The sequence below is a fragment of the Vipera ursinii genome (genome assembly GCF_947247035.1).
Source record: "Vipera ursinii genome assembly, chromosome: 3".
NCBI lineage: Eukaryota > Metazoa > Chordata > Lepidosauria > Squamata > Viperidae > Vipera > Vipera ursinii.
The window spans coordinates 202,843,704-202,863,508 of record NC_139516.1 but is presented as its reverse complement, the minus strand read 5'-3'; the positions used below and the strand labels follow the sequence as shown (position 1 = coordinate 202,863,508).

General features: G+C 40.7%; 1 protein-coding gene across 3 annotated transcripts in view; it reads left to right on the top strand.

Moving 5' to 3' along the window:
- The first annotated feature begins 412 nt into the window (after nt 1–412).
- ASAP1 (ArfGAP with SH3 domain, ankyrin repeat and PH domain 1) overlaps nt 413–19,805 on the top strand; it is a 106,614-nt gene continuing 87,221 nt past the window's right edge. For all 3 annotated transcript variants that reach the window (XM_083360051.1, XM_083360050.1, XM_083360049.1), the window contains exons 1-2: nt 413–588; nt 1,368–1,497. In XM_083360051.1, the coding sequence (XP_083216177.1) occupies nt 1,372–1,497 (126 nt within the window). In that variant the 5' untranslated portion in view covers nt 413–588; nt 1,368–1,371. The remainder of the gene's footprint in view (nt 589–1,367; nt 1,498–19,805) is intronic.

The following is a 19,805-nucleotide window of genomic DNA, read 5'->3' as shown; positions in this document are numbered from 1 at the left end:
TGACGCGGCGGCGAAGCCGGGGTGGTGGTTGGTGGTGGTGGGGGGGAGGGAGAGGAGTGGGCGGGGCGGATTAGTCAATCATTCTCTCTCCCTCTCTCTCTCTCTCTCTCTCTCTCTCCCTCTCTCTCAAAACAAAAACTTACCCCGGAGCGCATGCGCCGCTTGGAAGGCTTTGAAGGAGGGCGCGCCTGCGCGTTGACGCCCGCGCTCTTTCTCTCTCCATCCTCCGGAGTAGGCGGGGCAGGCGAGCAGGCAGGCGGGCACGCGCACGCGCGCGTGCGTTCTGCTCCGCCCGCTCGCCCGCTGGCGGAGGCGGCTGCAGCGGGCGGCGCGGGAGCGCGCGCGGAGGGAGGGAGGGAGGAGGGAGGAGGGAGCGAGGAAGAGGCGCGTTGCTCGGGCGGACGGACGGACGGACGGACGCGCATCCTCGGCGGTCCTGCTCGGGGGGGATTGCAGCCGGGCTTCTCCTTTCTCCTCTCCCGCCGCTGTTGCTGATTTTCCCCCTCGCCTGGTCCCTTCCCTCTCCCCCCCCCGCCGGCTGCAGCTTGGGGGGGGCGCAGCGGAGGGGTCGAGGGGTCGCCTGCGCAAGTTAGTAGCTCCGGGATGAAGGGGAGAGACCCTCTCGCAGCAGCCCCGCCAAGGGGAGAGTGCTCCGTCCCTTGCAGAGCAGTTTCCTCCCCCCCCCCAGTTTCCAGGATTGGGGGGGTGGGGGTGAGGGCTACGACCCGGGCCAAGAAGGAGAGATGGACTCCCCCTATTTTGGGGAAGGGGAGATGCCAAGGGGCTGGTGTACCCTCTCCGGGGCTGGAGGAGATCTTGGCCGAGCGCCCCTTCCTCTCCTGGGGAGGCTGCCCACCCCTCTTTCCCCCCCCCCCCACTTCTCGTTGCTGGGACCAGGAGAGATCCAGTGGCTTTCTGGAGCTGGGAGAGATCACTTCGCATTTTTGCAAAAAGGGGGAGGGGGGGTTGAATGGCTGGACCTGGCACTCTGCTGGCAGCTTGTTAGCAAAGTCTGGGGAGATCTTGGGGGTGGGGATAGTTGGGGGTGTGCCTGGGACGCGCCCCCTTTGGGGGGTAGGGGCTCTGGGAAGACCTGAGCAGCCCCTGTTGACTTTGGATGGCGGAAGACGAGCTGGTCCTGGGGAGACAGAGGTGGCCCAGGGGAGATTCCTCCCCCCCCAACCCTCATTTAGTATAATCGCTTCCCGGAAGGGCATCCTGCTTCTCCTCTGTTTTTAGCAGGTTCCCACTGCAGTCAGAGCCGAGCTGATCTCCTCTCCTTGATGCCCTGCCTTGTCTTTAATGCTCTCCCTCTCTTGTCTCTCCTTTCTTCTCCTTGTGGCTTTCCGACTGTCCCCATTGGGCAGGACCATGCCGGACCAGATCACTGTGTCGGAGTTTATTGCTGAGACTACGGAAGATTACAATTCCCCAACGACGTCCAGTTTTACCACCCGGCTACTGAACTGCAGGAACACCATCACGCTGCTAGAAGAGGTACAGTACATGGATGTTTGTCCTCTCCGTTTGGGCTGCGGATGCTGCCTTGCGTCCTTCGTGATTGTGACATGTGTGCTCTGGGCGATAAGGGGCTACAGAGCTCCTGCACCCATTTGAAAGGCTGGGAGGGAGGCCAGCCTGCGTGCTCTCCCTGCCATATCCTGCTATTTATTTGGCATTCATGGTGACACTAGGGGCAACAGAGGCAAGATTGTTTGTCCATATAATTACGCAGAGGAAATGGTTGTATGGAATGAATGAAGCTTGGTGTATCTTTGGCACAGGTGAAACAGTAAATAATTAGTGGCAAGGACAAGCAGTGGAGGAAATTGCTCACATATGCGGAACCCCAGCAAAGTCTCCAATGAGAAGTTGGAAGATGATAAAAGTAAGGGAGGATGCGGTGGTTTATTTTGTGACAGGAGTAACGTGCTCAGTCTAATCCATTTTCCCCAATATTAAATGTCAAAATTAGCAAAGATGTCCTTAATGTCTGCAAAATATACATGTGGAATGGACTGTACAAATCTTGCAGACAAGAAACTGTGTTGTTTTTATAAAAAGAATGCATAGCAGAAGAGATTTTTGCAAAATGAAGCAAAAATAACCTATTTCATTTTTCTATCATGTCATTATATCATTCCTTACATCGTTATCCCATCATCTTACAGTCATTGGTTAAAAGGCTACAGAATTAACTTAGTATTTTTCTGGCATCCTTTAAATTATTGCTGGCAGAAAATGCTTCCTGGCCTTCTTGAAAGAGCTTTAATTCCCTGACACACACTGAGATTGCACTGATAATGCTTTTGCTTTAGGGAAGACAAAATGACATTCTGAAAGATTGGTGGTAATTGTGTCTTTTATTCAGAGAAGTCTTGCTTAAAGCCATTTTAATGTTGTTAAGTAATTGGATAATAGAACCAAAGATCAATTTCATAAAATGTCTTGTTGAAGGAATGGCATTGTTTCATATTTGTAACTTTCTACTGTGCTGTGGCTGCTTGATAGTTTTTGCTGTGTAAGTACTGTTTTGTACAATTTCCCAAATGATGAATGTAGCCAATCAAATTATCAAGTGTTCATTCAGCTTAAGAGATCAGTGTGTTATGGGGTCAATGGGTTTGGTCCTGAATCCTTTTGGCTGGCTCTTCCAAGGTCTGTTGATCATGTTGAGTCTTTCTCTTAAATCCCATTATGTCATCTTTCAAGCTTTCTTCTGAAAGGAGTTTGGTAAGATAAAGGAAAATCAGAGCTTTGCTTGCAGTTTGACAAAAGATAAATCACTCCTGCTGCTACCATCGATTTCTGGTTTTCTGATCCCAAAAAGATGTAGACGGGAGGAATTTACAAGTCATATGATTCTCTGTCATCTTGCCTGGATAGGGTGGGGAAACAGCTGGAATCTGACAATTCAGGACTTTTTCTGGGTGACCTTCAAGCTTTAATAAAGTGCCTTTGAGGATTGTTGTTATTTAGCAAGCAATTTTAAATCCAGTTGCAACTGTGAAATACTAAAAGACATTATGTTACTCAAGTTAACACTTTTGCCAGGCAAAATGTATCCACAGTGACCTTCTGTGTTGGCTGCATAGACTTAATGTATCAATCTTCATAGTAAGCTTAGAGTTTTACTAGATTTTTTTTTCATTAGAGTTTTGTAGAAGCTGCTACACTTTGGCTAAAATGTGTTATGAAAGTATTTTCTTGAAGGCTGTAGTCTTAAAGCATCTTGGGTAAAATAAACTCTTGAAATAAATTGGATATAATTATTAGGTCAGCATGTATTCAAATCCTTGGCAATGTTCAGAATAGTGAATTTAGAGATATTTTTATTCTTTTTGAGAATGCTCAGAAATATTGTTGGACTAACCCAGTTAGTCCAGTTTTTAATACTAGGCTACTTCAAGATATATGGACTACAATTCCCAGAATTTCCCAGCATTGAAATCCACATACCTTAAAGTAAGGATCAGGCCTTTGTACCATAATTTCTTAAAGTTATTTTATACATTTCTTTTCTTTGGTTAATCATCGAATCTCTCTTCTTTTTCTTGGTAAGAAAATAACAAATATCAGTTTTTTTTAAAAAATTGTTTTCTCTACTAACAAGAAAGCAGAAAGATGTTTTTTTCTTGTATTTATATCATAACAAATGGAATTAACGGAGAAAGAAAAAGAACTAATGAAATTCAGTGGTTTTATTGATTGTCATTTTTTGTTGTTGTTTAAGTAGCAAGCCAGATTGTTGATTGCTTGGTTTATAAAAACTTAATGATTTTCTGTAACATTTTAAGGACTTAATTTTTCTCTGCTGGAGAAAAGAATCCTCAGCATGGCCAATTGAAAACTATTTAGTGAAATGTTTGAAGCAGAAATGGTTGCAGTTGATAAAATCCCTACTTTACCTAACGGATTATATTTTTAAGAATAATTACCAGTATTTTTTTCTTCAAAATAGTTCTAAATCAATTTGCTGAAGAATGTTAAGGGAGAAAAAACTATATGCTACCAATATGCTTATTTATTTATTGAATTTATATGTCGCTTATCTTAACTGTTGAGTGACTTTGGGCAGCTTACAACATCATAAAACAATAAGAGATATTAAAATTATTAATATACCAATAATAATAATAATAATAATAATAATAATAATAATAATAATAATAATAATAATAATAATACACATAATTAGGCCATGCAAAGATGATATTTTTCCCCCTTAGGTGCCCTGTATTTATATTCTGATATCACCAACATTGTTTGGAGATACTACTCAAATACCAAAGATTTTACCTTGAATAAAGACAATGTAAGTTTGAATTGCAAACAATGATGGTCTATCCCACTATAGTTCTGCATTTTGAATACTGTTTACTCAGATGATACAACATAGAGAACCGTGATGAGTATTTATTGGAAATCTTTCTGTGTGATTCGTTGAGATGTCTAAAAAAACACGTTTTCTACTGTTGTCTCTAGTTTTCTCTTTCATTACTCTGGCAGCATGGGCTTATTAGAAGTATTTTGATGCTACCCTGACCTTGAGCTAGAAATGAAGCATTTCAGAGCTTCAAGGAAGAAAGCTGACATTTTGAATGAAACTGGATCCAAAATGGCTATCTTTTTTTGCCTGTTAAGTGTATTTGGAGCCAGTTATCTTCTCTGAAGCCTCTGCGGGACTTTGGCAGATAAGAGTTTATTCCCAAAGACAGTAATCCATTGTGTAGACCAGGGTTCTTCAAACTTGGCCCTTTTATGACTTGTGGACTTCAATTCCCAGAATTCCTCAGCCAGCGTGCCTGGCTGAGGAATTCTGGGAGTTGAAGTCCACAAGTCATAAAAGGGCCAAGTTTGAAGTTTTCAAAGTTGGAGACTTTATGGTGGGTGGATTTCAGCTTCCAGAATTCCCCAGCCAGCCTAAAACCTGGGATAGATTTTCCACCCATCAACTGATGGGTAGCTATATAAAACAGATGGAGGATGGCTGCATGAATAATATGACCAGTTTCAGCTTATTGAGAAGGGGTATCCAGAAGACTGCTTTTGAATTGTGGTGTTGGAGAAGGCTCTTAAGAATCTTTTGAAGCAATGAGATCAGACCAGCCAAGGAAATCAACCCTGACTGTTCTTTGGAAGGACAGAGACTGAAGCTCAAATGCTTTGGCCACTAAATGAGAAGAGAGGTTGCGGGTTTTTCGCACCCGGCGGGCTCCTCATGAACTTGCCAATAAATGAGGACACGTCTCTCTGAGCGTTCTCGGGATGAGGGCCCAGACCGAAGTCCCAAGCTCTCTTTTATTGAGATACCAGCGGTGGAAATATCACAGGTTTCCTACAAGAGGTATCATTGGAGAAGATCCTGGTGTTGTGAAAGATTGAAGGCAAAAAGAGAAGGGGACGGCAGAGGAGGAGATGGTTAGATGGTGTCATTGGCACAAAGAACATGAATTTGGACAAACTCTGGGAGATGGTGGAGGATAGGGGAACTGGCATGCTGTGGTCCATGGGATAGCAAAAGTTGGACACGATTTAGTGACTGAACAACAGCAAAATCCAGAAGACCCAGCAGTTGTAATTGATAGTTACAGCTGTGATGGCGCAGTGGTTAGAATGCATATGGCAGGCTAACTCTGCCGACCGCCAGCAGTTTGATCTTGACCGGCCCAGGGTTGACTCAGTCTTCTATCCTTCTGAGGTCGATAAAATGAGGACCCAGATTGTTGGCGAGAATATGCTGGCTGTTGTAAACTGCTTAGAGAGAGCTGTAAAAACGCTATGAATTGGTATATAAGTCTAATTGCTAGTGCTATTGCAGACATACGGAGTTTGGCATTTGAAATGCTTTCCATTCGCTTTACTAACTTAGCTCTGGGTCATGTGACCAGGAAGGATGTATGGAGCAGACACAAATATTCTGAGCCTCTGCCTTGCTGTTCCTCTCGTCGGAATACACGGGGAGTTTTTTTTTTTTTAAAAAAAACCCTTTGCAGTCTCTATCCCAGCGTTTCCCAACCTTAGGAACTTGAAGATGCGTGGACTTCAACTCCCAGCTATGCTGGCTGGGGAATTCTGGGAGTTGAAGTCCACGCATCTTCAAGTTCCTAAGGTTGGGAAACACTGCTCTATCCTGATCTAGCTTATTTTTCCAGTCTGACCTTTCTTTTGTTGACTTCTACCCCCCACCCCACCCCATCAAATTTGATCCCATTCTGTTCAGTTATTTGGGAGAGTTATGCTACCAGTGGAGACAAATCCTTTTACTTACACTCTTTTTCACATTCCATTGGGTTGGAAAGAAAAATAAAATAAAAAAAAGAATCTCTCCTTGCAGAAACTCAAAACTCGCAGCATTCAAATTGTCAAAACAGAATAATGTCATATTTGTTTGACTCTATATTCATTCCTGGCAATTATCATTATGCAGTTTGACTATGTGCATGTGTATATCTATATATGTATGCAATATATTTGATTATATTGTAGCTGATTATATTATAGCTGATTATAGTGTAAATATAATTTGTGGGAGTCCTGCTGAATGCGATCAAGTGCCCATTTAAGACAGTATCCTGTTTCATAAAATGTCTAAACAGATGTCTCTGGAAAGTCTACATATAAGATATAAAGACAGTAATTTATTTTTTTAGCAGTTTTGGGTACTATGTGGTATTCCAAAGGGATCTAAAAGTAATGGTAAAATACAGGTAGTCCTTGACTTATCACCACAATTGAGCCCCCCCCCAAAAATGTGTTGCTAAGTGAGACAGTTAAGTGAGTTTTGCTCAATTTTATGGCCTTTCTTGCCACAGTTGTTAAGTGAACCGCTGCAGTTGTGAAGTTAACAAGACGGTTGTGAAGCGACTCTGGCTTCCCCATTGACTTTGCTTGTCAGAAGCTTGCAAAAGAGAAAGTTTCCCATACAATTAAATTTCAATTACGTGCTCCGTTCGGTTGACCATAAGAGTCCTGCTCTGTAGTTTTCCTTTTTTGCTTTCTGCAATTTGTGACAAAAGAGAGAGGAAACAGGATGTTGTGGAAGTTGAAAACCTACTGTTGGTATAATATAAAACAAATATTTTTATGTCTTGATTCATTATTCATTATTCTGAGGTGTGTCGACATGCATGCACCATAGTATAATTGGTGCAGTTGCAGTCTGGTTGTTGGTGCTGCTGTTTTTAGGCAGTGAACAGTGCATATGTTATCAGATAAATACCATGAACCATCCTGTTCTTTCTGGATATTCAACAGTAGTTAATGCCTCATCGTTGGAGTGCTTCAGTGCAATTTATTATTTTTGCAGGCACATTAGCACAGTCCTTTTAGTGTGCTGAATGGAAATGGTCTCTTAAGCTAGTGAAGTTTGAATGTTTAAAGCGTACAGCTGCAGGCGGTAATGGCTTTAGGAAACAGAATCCAACAGCAAATGCTATACATTGCTCAATATTTATGCACATTGGTTTTTGTGACTATATTTGGTTGAGACTCGCTCTGAAATTTTGCACTTAGAGGTCTGTGGTGCACGCATGTGCCTTTAATCACTAGACACGCTCGCTACAAATTTTAGTCTTCAGATTCCATAGCAGTGGAATAATACAATACAAGCTGAATTGAAATTCCACATGGATTTTGCACGAGGATATTGGCAGATACGATTATTGCAGCTTGCTGTTGTAATTAGTACCTTTATCCTACAGTTGTAGAAATGGCAGGAAGTATTATCTGCTATAAAGCAAAGATAGCCTATAACAAGTTATTCGGCTTGAGACTTGCAGGAGCAGTGGGTTGATTTTTCCAGACTTCTGTGCTCATGGGATTATTTTCAAATAATTAATACCCTAAAAAATTAGGAGGGGCGTGATGGCTCAACGGTTAAAGATTCTGAACTTGTCAGCTGGGAAGTTGACAGCCCGGGTTCGAGACTTGAGCGTCGTACAATGAGATGAGCTCCTGTCCCTTGCTGCAGCTCCTGCACACCTAGCAGCTCAAAAGCATGCAAATGCGAGTAGATAAATAGGTACCACTTCGGTGGGAAGGTAACAGGATTCTGTGTGCTTCGGCGTACAGTCATGTTGGCCACATGGCCATGGAAGTGTCTTCGGAAAAACGCTGCCTCCCTCGGCCAAGAAGCAGTGATGAGTATCGCACCCTAGCATCAGACACGACTGGATAGTGGAAACTTTTTACCTTTTTTAATCAATTAGGAAAATCACACCCTAATCAAGGAACTACCAAGAAGAAAACCATAGTCACACCAACACCAACACTGACAGGGCAACCTATTGTATATAATCTGGAAGCAAAAGCCAGTCCCTATCAGCACTGAAGATCTAGTTGGGTAATGAAAAATCTTCCAGAAAAGAGCTAAGCTCAGAGAAGATCAAAGACTTCAGTCCTAAACCAGGGGTCCCCAACCCCTGGTCCGTGGACCAGTACCGGGTTGCGGCATGCCAGAAACAAGGTCACGCAAACAAGCATAGCCCCATCCGTGGATGCAGGCACACTCTGGTCCGTGGAACCACGGAACTGGTCCCTGGGTACCTCTGATCTGAGGAACACTTTGCATGGACAGCCAAAAATGGGATCATAATGCTTAGATCAGACATGTCAAACACAAAGCCAGATCCGGCCCGCGAAGTGGTTTCATGCGGCCCATGAAGCCATCCTGGAAACAGTGAGGGAACGGCCCCCACTGCCTTGGCCCTGGCCCAGAGACCCTCCTTCTGCCAGAGACCCTCAGATCCGTCCCACTCCTGCCCAGGCCCCCATAGGCACCCTTGATGCGAACGATGTAGAGCAGGCCACGCCCACCCAGTAGGCCATACGCATTCTAGCCACACCCACCCAGTAGGCCACGCCCACCCAGGCCACACCCACCCGGCCCCCTGAGGGCAACCACAATACTGATGCAGCCCTCAATGAAATTGAGTTTGACACCCCTGCCTTAGATATATATATGTGGATCTTTGGTCATTCGGGTTTTTTCCCACGTAGAATTGCAGGCGTAAGAGCAACGTTTCGACAAAATCCCATCCGTCATCCTCAGGCTGGTGGCTTCAGCTTCCTTCTTCTTCTCCCAGATTATATATATATAATAAGAAAAAGTTAAACAGTTTTTATTGCTAAAAGATCTTTTTATTTCATCCCAGTGTTTGCTTAGTTTGGTAATTTTAATATGCCTGGGATTCGCATATTTAATCTTATCAAGGAATATATACATAAATAATAATAATAATAATAATAATAATAATAATAATAATAATAATAATAATAATAATAATAATAATAATAATAATAATAATAATTTTATTTATATACCACCCTTCTCCCGAAGGACTCAGGGCGGTGAACAGGGCAAATGTATAAAATACAAAAAATACAAAAGTTAAAAGGAATTAAACACAATGCCCAAGGTAAAAAACAATAAATGCAAATATTAAGAACAATAAAAAACCCAACCCACCCCCCATCAGGCCAAGCCGGCTTGTTCAAATAAATGCGTTTTCAGATCGCGTCGGAATAATATATATATGAATGAATATAACCCTTGATTCTAAAACCATAGCTGTGTTTTGAGGATTTGTTTGACGTTTATTTTTTTTTCTTCAAAATGTAGATGTACAAGAGGAAAAGCATAATAGCATTACGTGAACACAACATGCTTCCCTGCCCATGAGGATTTAAGACACTAACAATATGCATGCACACACACACACACACACACACACATGCACACAGTCCTCAACATTCGAGCATAATTGAGCCGAAAAATTTTAAGTCTGTTTTGCCCCAGTTTACAACCTTCCTTGCCACAGTTGTTAAGTTAGTTACATGTTTGTTTAATTAATTAATTAATTAATTAATTAATTAACCAACCAGTGGAACAACCTGCCTCCAGAAGCGGTGAATGCTCCAACACTGGAAGTTTTTAAGAAGAGACTGGACAGCCATTTGTCTTAAATGGTATAGGGTTTCCTGCCTTAGCAGGGGGTGGACTAAATGACCTCCAAGGTCCCTTCCAACTTCTTCTTCTTCTTCTTCTTCTTCTTCTTCTTCTTCTTCTTCTTCTTCTTCTTCTTCTTCTTCTTCTTCTTCTTCTTATTATTATTATTATTATTATTATTATTATTATTATTATTATTATTATTATTATTATATCCCCATTGACTTTGCTTATCAGGAGGTTGGAAAAAATCATAAGTCACTTTTTTCAGTGCCATTGTCACACCAAACAGTCATTAAAAGAACTGTTGTAACTCGAAAATGTCCTGTACACACACACACACACACACACACACACACACACAGAGAGAGAGAGAGAGAGAGAGAGAGACAGAGACAGAGAGACAGAGAGACAGAGAGACCGAAAAAGATGGTAGCATATGAATACCTTGAAACTTTTCTCCACTTTGCAGGTTTTGCTATGTGGTCTGTGATAGGGTTTTATCTTATCCTACTGCTTGTGCTCAAATGCTGAAAGAAAAATATTGATGTTAATGCCCAATGAATGTTTAAGCAGAACATCCAGTTATTGTTAGGACAGAAAGCAATTTGCTGCAAAATAAAACTCAGTGTAACTAGGCCAGCATATCTGTAGTTGTTTTTTTTTAAAAAAAAAAACCCAGAATGATTCATAATAAGGGCAACAAATGGATGTGGGGGACGATTGCTAAGTCACATTATAGTTATAATTAAGTCCCAGAAGCTGCTTGGACATGAATTTCCAATCTGAGTAGATAGCCACTAGCAAAATACTTTTTGTCTTCTTATCCTTCAAACCCCGGATGACCTTTTTTGAGAATTACTTTGTTTTTTTCCTCTACACAACTGGAATTTCCTTCTCCTTTTGAGTCTGGCTTTTGGAATTTTTTTAAATGAACACCAGAACCCTCCTGTAATTTGCTCTACAAAAAAAAAAGCGTCATGATGATTTTCTAGAAGTGAATGGCTTAAGCGGGAGTTCTTAGTAAGGCCACTCTGCTGTGTCTGTTTTCCAGTGAATTTGTTCAAAATTGGGCTGAGTCAAATAGAAGGAATAGGGAAAATGTAGGTGACTGGCTCTGACTTTACTGTCCTTCAGATCTATGGATTTTAGTTTCAGACTGTCTGGCACTAGTCAAGCTCCAAAACACCTGAGGGCAGGACAAGAAGCAATGGATGGAAACTAATCCAGGAGAGAAGCAATCTAGAACTAAAGAGAAATTTTCTGAAAGTTAGAACAATTAACCAGTGGAACAACCTGCCTCCAGAAGCTGTGAATGCTCCAACACTGGAAGTTTTTAAGAAGAGACTGGACAAAGATTTGTATGAAACGATATGGAGTTTCCTGCCTGAGCAGGGAGTTGGACTAGATGACCTCCAAGGTCCCATTCTATTCCATTCTATTCCATTCCATTCTATTCTATTCTATTCTATTCTATTCTATTCTATTCTATTCTATTCTATTCTATTCTATTCTATTCTATTCTATTCTATTCCATTCCATTCCATTCCATTCCACTCCACTCCACTCCACTCCACTCCACTCTACAACCATTCCATTCCATATTTTCTATTCTATTCTATTCTATTCTATTCTATTCTATTCTATTCTATTCTATTCTATTCTATTCTATTCTATTCTATTCTATTCTTCCATTCCATTCCATCTGAGATATTTTGGAGATTGATTTAGGATTGGAATAAGTCAGTGCCATGGTACTTCGGCATTGAATCAGGAGCAGCATTATAATTACTGAAAAGATATTGAGAAAACTTTGTTTGGGTTAGGATATCTTTTGTGGGATCCTTGGTGCTCTCTGAGCTTGATTGTTTTCTTGTAGACAGGCAACATCTTCAGTGGACTTCAGAAGATTCAGTGCATCTTCAGTGCACTCAAGCACTGATGATGTTACCTCGTTGGGTCATGAAACGTCTGCAAGAAAACATCCAAGCTCAGAGAGCACCAAGGACCCCACAGTCATTGTTCTCCTCCTCCTCCTCCTCCTCCTCCGCAAACACCATTCCCTTCTAGCACTGATGATGTTACCTAGTTGGGTCATGAAACGTCTGCAAGAAAACATCCAAGCTCAGAGAGCACCAAGGACCCTCAGTTCAACCCTGAGCTACAGCTATTCTCTTCTGTTGGTATATATCTTTTGCATTCCCACTTAGATTGAAATTCTAAAGCAATTGCTGTAAGACATAAGAGTATGATGAACACCCTTTTCATACCAAAGCTACCAAAAAGGAGATTGCTTCTGTTTTCCACAAAAGACAGTCTGTTTTGGCTAAGCCAGGGCAAACTGTAATGATATGAAAACGATCGCATCCTGAGCTTGTTGGGGAAAGGATGAGGGACAGACAGATGGATAAGCTGCTAAACCGCATCTTTCACAAAAACCCTCTTTTTCACCACTAGAATGGTATGAGACCCTTTTTTCAAGAGGTCTTTAAAAATTTATACCCTGGCAAATTCTTTCAATCTAACTTGAAAAATAAGTTAATTACTATTGTTATGAAGGACTGTAATTACATTGTAAAATATGTAGTGTGGTTTTTTTTGGAAAAACCCTGCTAGATATTGAAGTTTTTGGTTTACAATTGCCATCTCAATTTCTGCCAAACAGATTCTTCCTCCGTCATAGTGGCATGGCTAACCCAGAATCTGAGTCAGAGTCCTTTGTTTTAAAATCCATGGTGAATGTTTAAAATTTTAGAAAGAGTAAACTGACAATTGAACATACAGAAATTTGTTTCAAGTGATGGAAAACGCCACCTCTTTTAAAAGCCCATGAAATGGATCTTTTTGATGGTGTTCAAATACTGTACTTTTCAAAAAATGTTGCCATTTTTTTTAGATTATGATATTATATATTGGTGTTATTATTTGTTTGATATATTGATATATGTTTGATATATATATATATATATATATATATATATATATATATATATATATATATATATATATATATATATAGGTCTTGGCGTATTCGGGTCTTTTCCTGTGTAAGATTGAGAGTGTCTTGGCGACGTTTCGGCAAGGTCCCACTCATCATCTTCAGGCTGGTGTCTTCGGCTTCGTGCTTGTGCGAGCAAAGTGTGATCGGAGCTGCTGTCTCTCTATAAATAAGCACGAAGCCGAAGACACCAGCCTGAAGATGACGAGTGGGACCTTGCCGAAACGTCGCCAAGCCAAGACACTCTCAATCTTACACGGGAAAAGACCTGAATATGCCAAGACCTACATACCTGTACCTGTGAAAATCTACGAATATACATGTACATACACATACACATACACATACATACGTGTGTGTGTGTTTTAAATGTTTGTTAAGCATTCAGAATACATTTGCTTAGTCCCAGACACAGTACAAATCTTATTTCTTGTTTCAGCCTAGCCCAAGGCCATCTACAGGCAGTAGCCACAGCAGTGGCAGCTCATATTTGTGTTAATTTTTTGGCTTGCTAACAAAGAATAAAGGGAGACTGATATGATCATTTCAAACTTATTTGTTCTCATCAGTCAGCCATACCCTTCTGAGATTCAAACCTGGGCCGACTGCATCTTAAGCAGTTGTTTTAACCCCTAGGCCACAGAGTCTCTCTCTCTCTCTCTCTCTCTCTCTCTCTCTCTCTCTCTCTCTCTCTCTCTCTCTCTCTCTCTCTCTCTCCCCCCCCCCCTCGGGCTAGGCTGAAACAGGAAATGAGAGTTGTTTCATTACTCAACTAGGCCACAGGTCTGCAACCCGCGGCTCCAGAGCCGCATGCGACTCTTTCAGCTGTCTCCTGTGGCTCCCAGTTGTCTGCCATATGCAGTCCAAAAAAAAAAGTGGGACTAAAAAAGTTCAACCAATCAATTCAAATATGCAGGGTAGGTGCATATCTCACCTTGGCTCCATTCTTCAGTCAAACCCTGTTCTGCACATGCGCGCATGTATGCGCATATGCAAACATTTTTTGCGGCTCCCAGTTTTTCCTTTTGTGAGGGAACCGGTTCCGAGTGGCTCTTTCACTGTTTCAGGTTGCTGACCCCTGGACTAGGCAATCATTATTTCACAGTATCCATGAGGTATACAGTGTTTGTATACTATATAGCATACGCTGATGCGTTACCATCCCTAACTTCATTTCTTATTCAAGCTACTGCACAAACAAGTTTAGGATTATAAAGAAGGTGAATGACATTGTCTATGTTGTTATTTGGTATTTATATTACATATTGAATTTGTGTTGGTTTATTTTAATGTGGGTTAAAAAATTAATTGTTCCTTTAATTTATCTTGATTAAGATTGTAACCTTTTCTGAAATACAGGTAGTCCCTGAATTATGAGTATAATGGAGCCGGCCTATTTCAGTCATAATTCATGTGACGGTTGTCAATCGGGTAAACCACGTGACTGACCCAATTTGTTAAGTGGACCAATTGATCCTCTTGGGGTGGTTTTTGCCAAAAATCAGAAGTAAATGCTGGTTCTTGGCAAAATAGTTGTAAAATATGGTCATGTGACTGCAGGACACTGCAAACAGATTTAAATGCAACCCAGTGCAGTTAACATGACTGGGGGGGGGAAAGCGGGACAGCTGTCATAACTTTGAATCTAGGTGGAAAGTAGATTGGGGAGGGTCTATCATAACTTTGAATGGTTGCTAAGCGACGGGTTTTAAGAACTACCTCTGGATACCATTGCTATGGAATTTTGTACATCACTTCCCTAGCACATTGGGACATAAGAAAAGTTGATTTATGCTGCTTCTTGTGTTTCTCTGGATGAACAAAATAATATGCTACATCTCAGGTATTTCTAGATCAAATTAGCAATGTCAGTAGCTTATACATAATATACGTACATGTGGGTGCTCATTACATGTACGTAATTGAGAAATGACCTTATGAGGAAGTTTACTTTAAGGAAGTGCTTTAATATATTTTAATACCTTTTATCTTGCCAAATTTAAAATTACTGTTAAGACTGTATTTATTCCTTTAAAAGTAAACTCTTATATTTAGAGCTTAGAAAAATATCACTTAAGATTGTATTCAGTGGTGACTTTACTGAGAAGGAAGGAAAAAGATGCTCCTTATATCATTTGGAAGAGTCTTGTTATTATTTTTGGATGGATGATGAAAGTGGTGTTTAAATTAATTTTAAAAACCTCCTATCACAAATGTATATTAAATCAGGCTTGTATTGGCAAGATACAATTGAACTCAAAGGATCCATTGAACAGACTTCAGATTTATACCTCTAAACATCTATAGATTTAAGATTGTAGATTTCTCTCTCTTGATGTTGATGATTCCTTAGATCAGTGTTTCTCAAACTTGGCCAGTTGTGTGGACTTCAACTCCCAATTTTTAGACATAATGGACGTCAGGTCCCAGAATTCCAGAGTCAGCCATGCTGGCTCAGGAATTCTGGGTGTTAAAGTCCACACATCTTAAAGTTGTCAAGATTGAGAAATGTTGCTCTGCATGTTCACTTTGGTTATTGGCAGATGGTATTTTTTTAAAAAAAAATATGTCCAGCCTTAATATTAAAAAAAAATAAAAATCCTTAGCCTGAACAAGCTGGTCATATTCCTGCAATCTGAACATTGCAGACAGGAGTAATGTGTATTTTTAAGTAGCTGACAAATGTGTATTTTAAGGTAGGTGGAAGAACGTTGCTCATGTTGATCTTCAAAAATAGAAGAACAAAAGAAACAGACTTTTGAGGTATTCCATATTTCAACCTGTTCCTTCCATATCTTACAGCATTAATCCATAAGCTACAATTCTTTTGCCTCTGACTAATTATGTTATCAGTGAAGGCAGCATTTTAAAATAAATCCTTACAGGAAATGTGGTTTTGCTATATCTTTCAGGTAGGGATTGCTATTATTATGATTTAGTTTGTGTATGAAATTTCTGTTGTAAGGTACATTTTTACACAATGTAGGTTGTATATTTTTGCGAACTATCAAAACAGAAAATTGAGAACATGTTTGGTGTAGTGGTGAAGGTGCTGGCCTGGAAATTAGGAAACTGAGTTCTACTCCTGCCTTAGGCATGAAAGCCAACTGGGTGACTTTGGCTAATCACCAGGAGATTGTGAGTTCTAGTCCCACTTTAGGCATGAAAACCAATCAGGTGACCTTATGCCAATCACTAGGAGACTGTGAGTTCTAGTCCCACTTTAGGCATGAAAACCAATCAGGTGACCTTGTGCCAATCACCAGGTGACTGTGAGTTCTAGTCCCACCTTAGACATGAAAACCAGCAAATTTGGCCATTTTGTAAGTCAGGTTTTTCAGTGTCAAAACCAATGGTTTTAGATAACGGTTACTGCTCTCTCACACTTCGTTGTTATGCTGTTTAACTTGTGCTTTCTATGTTTTTCCATTTTTATCTGCTGTAGTTTTTCTTTCAAACTAAACTTATTGCTACGCATAGATATAAACGAACATAAGCAATTTCCAGAGATTCCCATCTGCTAACAGTACAGAATCTGCCAACAGAATGTTTTCTTTAGCCATGTATCATCCAGATGCGTCTCAAGTAGTTGGGGGGCTCTTTGGACCAAATTGGAAGATTAGGGAAAGGACCTGTTTGTGTGTTTGCGTGTCTCTGTCTGTGTGCACGCACTTGCACACCAGCAGGGCGAAGAGCAGTGAGCAGGTCTCCTTAGCTGAGCAGAAATCTGCCTACCTAATATTAGTATGGAAATGGCAAAAGAAATTGTTCTTGAGTGTGATTAATGTTTTAGGTATTATAAAAGAATGGAGTTTGTTTTTTTTAAAATAGCATTATGATGGATACAAAACATTGCAGACAATTCTCCAAGTTCATAAACAGTCTTGAAAAAGACCCCACATTTTAGAGGTCAACTAAACAGATAGTATGAGTGTAAGGACTAAGGGACTACAACATGATAGCAATGTTCCAATATCTCAGGGGCTACCACAAAGAAGAGGGAGTCAAGCTATTCTCCAAAGCACCTGAAAGCAGGACAAGAAGCAACGGATGGAAACTAGTCAAGGAGAGAAGCAATCTAGAACTAAGGAGAAATTTCCTGACAGTCAGAACAATTAACCAGTGGAACAACCTGCCTCCAGAAGTGGTGAATGCTCCATCAGTGGAAATTTTTAAGAAAAAAAAAAGGACAGCTATTTGTCTGAAAGGGTATAGGGCAGGGGTGGGCAACCTCGGCTCTTTTATGACTCATGGACTTCAACTCCCAGAATTCCTGAGTCAGCCATGCTGAGGGGAAAGAGGGAGGTTTCCAAGCTGAGCCATGCTGGCTCAGGAATTCTGGGAGTTGAAGTCCACGAGTCATAAAAGAGCCGAGGTTGCCCACCCCTGGTATAGGGTATCCTGCTTGAGCAGGGAATTGGATTAGAAAACCTCCAAGGTCACTTCTAACTGTTATTCTATTATCTCTGCCCAAAATATCTTCATATTGTGCCAGAACACTGGTTTTATGTGGTTTACAAAAAGCTTTCTACTTTTGGGGAAATCTTAATTACTGTACTGTTTTCTATGGTTACCAGTGATTAAGGAAAGAGTGAGGTGTTGGGCAATTAGGAAAGTAGGTTGGGGTTTTCAAATACCTTTGAGAGCTATTACATCTTTAATTTAACATCTTTTAGAATTATACCACTCATTAGTTTATCTTTTGTTCTATAAGCCATACTTTGGGCATAAATACGTATCTCTTTTAATCAATTTAAATAGAGGCCTGTTGGAAGCAGGGAATATAGGTGAATTATTCTTTCATTTCCAGTTGGCATGTTTAGTACCTCTGTAAAGCTACTAAAATTGCATTCAATGCAATCATTTAACGTGGGTTAGGTGACATTATTTGGGGTCCTGCTCTGTACATGAATTGTGCAATTTGCTGGATTTGAATGAATATTTTTTACCGATTTGCGAACTACACAAGTTGCTGATTTTTCTCTATTCACTCTCTGTTATACCATTAAAAAAAACCTTAATCCAACTTAATCAAGCTTAGCTAGGTATTTATCTGGTCTGTTTAAACATGTTGTGCCAACGTCGCTGCTCAGATTTGCTGCCTTTTTAAAGAAAATAGCAGTTACTGTTTGAGCCTTATCAGAGCTAAGTAGGTTTGGTTTGTGATCATGCTATTGCCACAGATGATTAAAAAACAATGATTGTTTTAAAGAAGGGGCCTTAGATATGATTATAACAGCACAACTAATGAAGTAATAGGGCAACTCTGAGATTGGATGTAATCAGTCAACCATTATCTTTACTCTCAAGTCTTTTTCTGCTTCAGTTGTTCTCTTTTCACCTGACTTGGAGTTCAAACTGTTATTGGCATTTCAAGTAATAGGAATGACTTTGCAACCAGTGTTTCCAGAACTGAGCAGTGACACACATGCATACTTTTGTAGTTGAGTATGCGAGTGACATGTGTGCAATTTTTTTCCTTTGATGCTAAGAAATGTTGATCTTGCAACTTCTTTATGAATCACAAACAATTTTACAGCATTTCTGATTGCATATTTATGTATTAGGAAAAGAATGTTCAGTCCTGGGTTTTTTTTTCTATATGAACTGGAAGAAATGGAGAAATTCTACTGTAGAACTTCCTGTTATTAGTCACTGAAATGTTATACAGCATCATGTATGTGCGCAACTAAAAGTAGTTTCCGTGCAGGTATCCCTCGGCTTACAACGATTCATTTAGTGACCATTCAAAGTTACAACGGCACTGAAAAAAGTGACTTACTACCGTTGCAGCATTGCCATGGCCACATGATCAAAACTTGGACACTTGAGAACTGGTTCGTATTTATGATGGTTGTATTGTCCCAGATGAATAGAGGAGGAGTGGAGTGGAGTGGAGTGGAGTGGAGTGGAGTGGAGTAGAGTAGAGTAGAGTAGAGTAGAGCAGAGCAGAGCAGAGCAGAGCAGAGCAGAGCAGAGCAGAGCAGAGCAGAGCAGAGCAGAGCAGAACAGAACAGAATAGAATAGAATTATAATAGACTAGACTAGACTGACCAGAACAGAACAGAACAGAACAGAACAGAATAGAATAGAATAACAGAGTTGGAAGGAACCTTGGAGGTTTTCCACTCCAACCCCTGTTCTAGTAGGAGACCCCATATCATTTCAGACAAATAGTTGTCCAATCCAGAACATTTACAAATTCTGCAGGTAGGTTGTTCCACTGATTAATTGTTCTGACTGTCAGGAAATTTCTCCTTAGTTCTAGGTTGCTTCTCTCTTTGGTTAGATTCCATCCGTTGCTTCTTGTCCTGCCTTTGGGCGCTTTGGAGAATAGCTTGACTCCCTCTTCTTTGGGGCAGCCCCTGAGATATTGGAAGACTGCTATCATGTCACCCTAACACCCGGTATTATGTAATCCCTTTTTGCAACTTTCCAACAAGCAAAGTCAATGGGGAAGCCAGGTTCATTTAGCAACTGTGTTACTAACTTAACTTCAGTTAGTTAGTTGGCAAAAAAAGGTGATAAAGTGGAGCAAAATTCGCTTAATATCTGTCTCACTTAACTACAGAAAGCTTAGGCTGAACTGTGGTTGTCAGTCAAGGACTAACTGTACTAGCTGGAGCAGGGGCATTTGTAAACCAGGACAATTAATTGCTGATACTAACTAATTACAGGTAGTCCTAGAATTTTGATCGTAATGGAGTCTGCCGATTATGGCCATAACTTATGCCGGTTATAAAACACAGTCGACCTGATTTTACGTCCTTCTTTTGTGGTGGCCGTTAAGCAAACGCTGCAATTGTTAAGTGAGCCAGTGATGCACTATGAATCAGTTTTGCTGAAAACCGGGAGTAA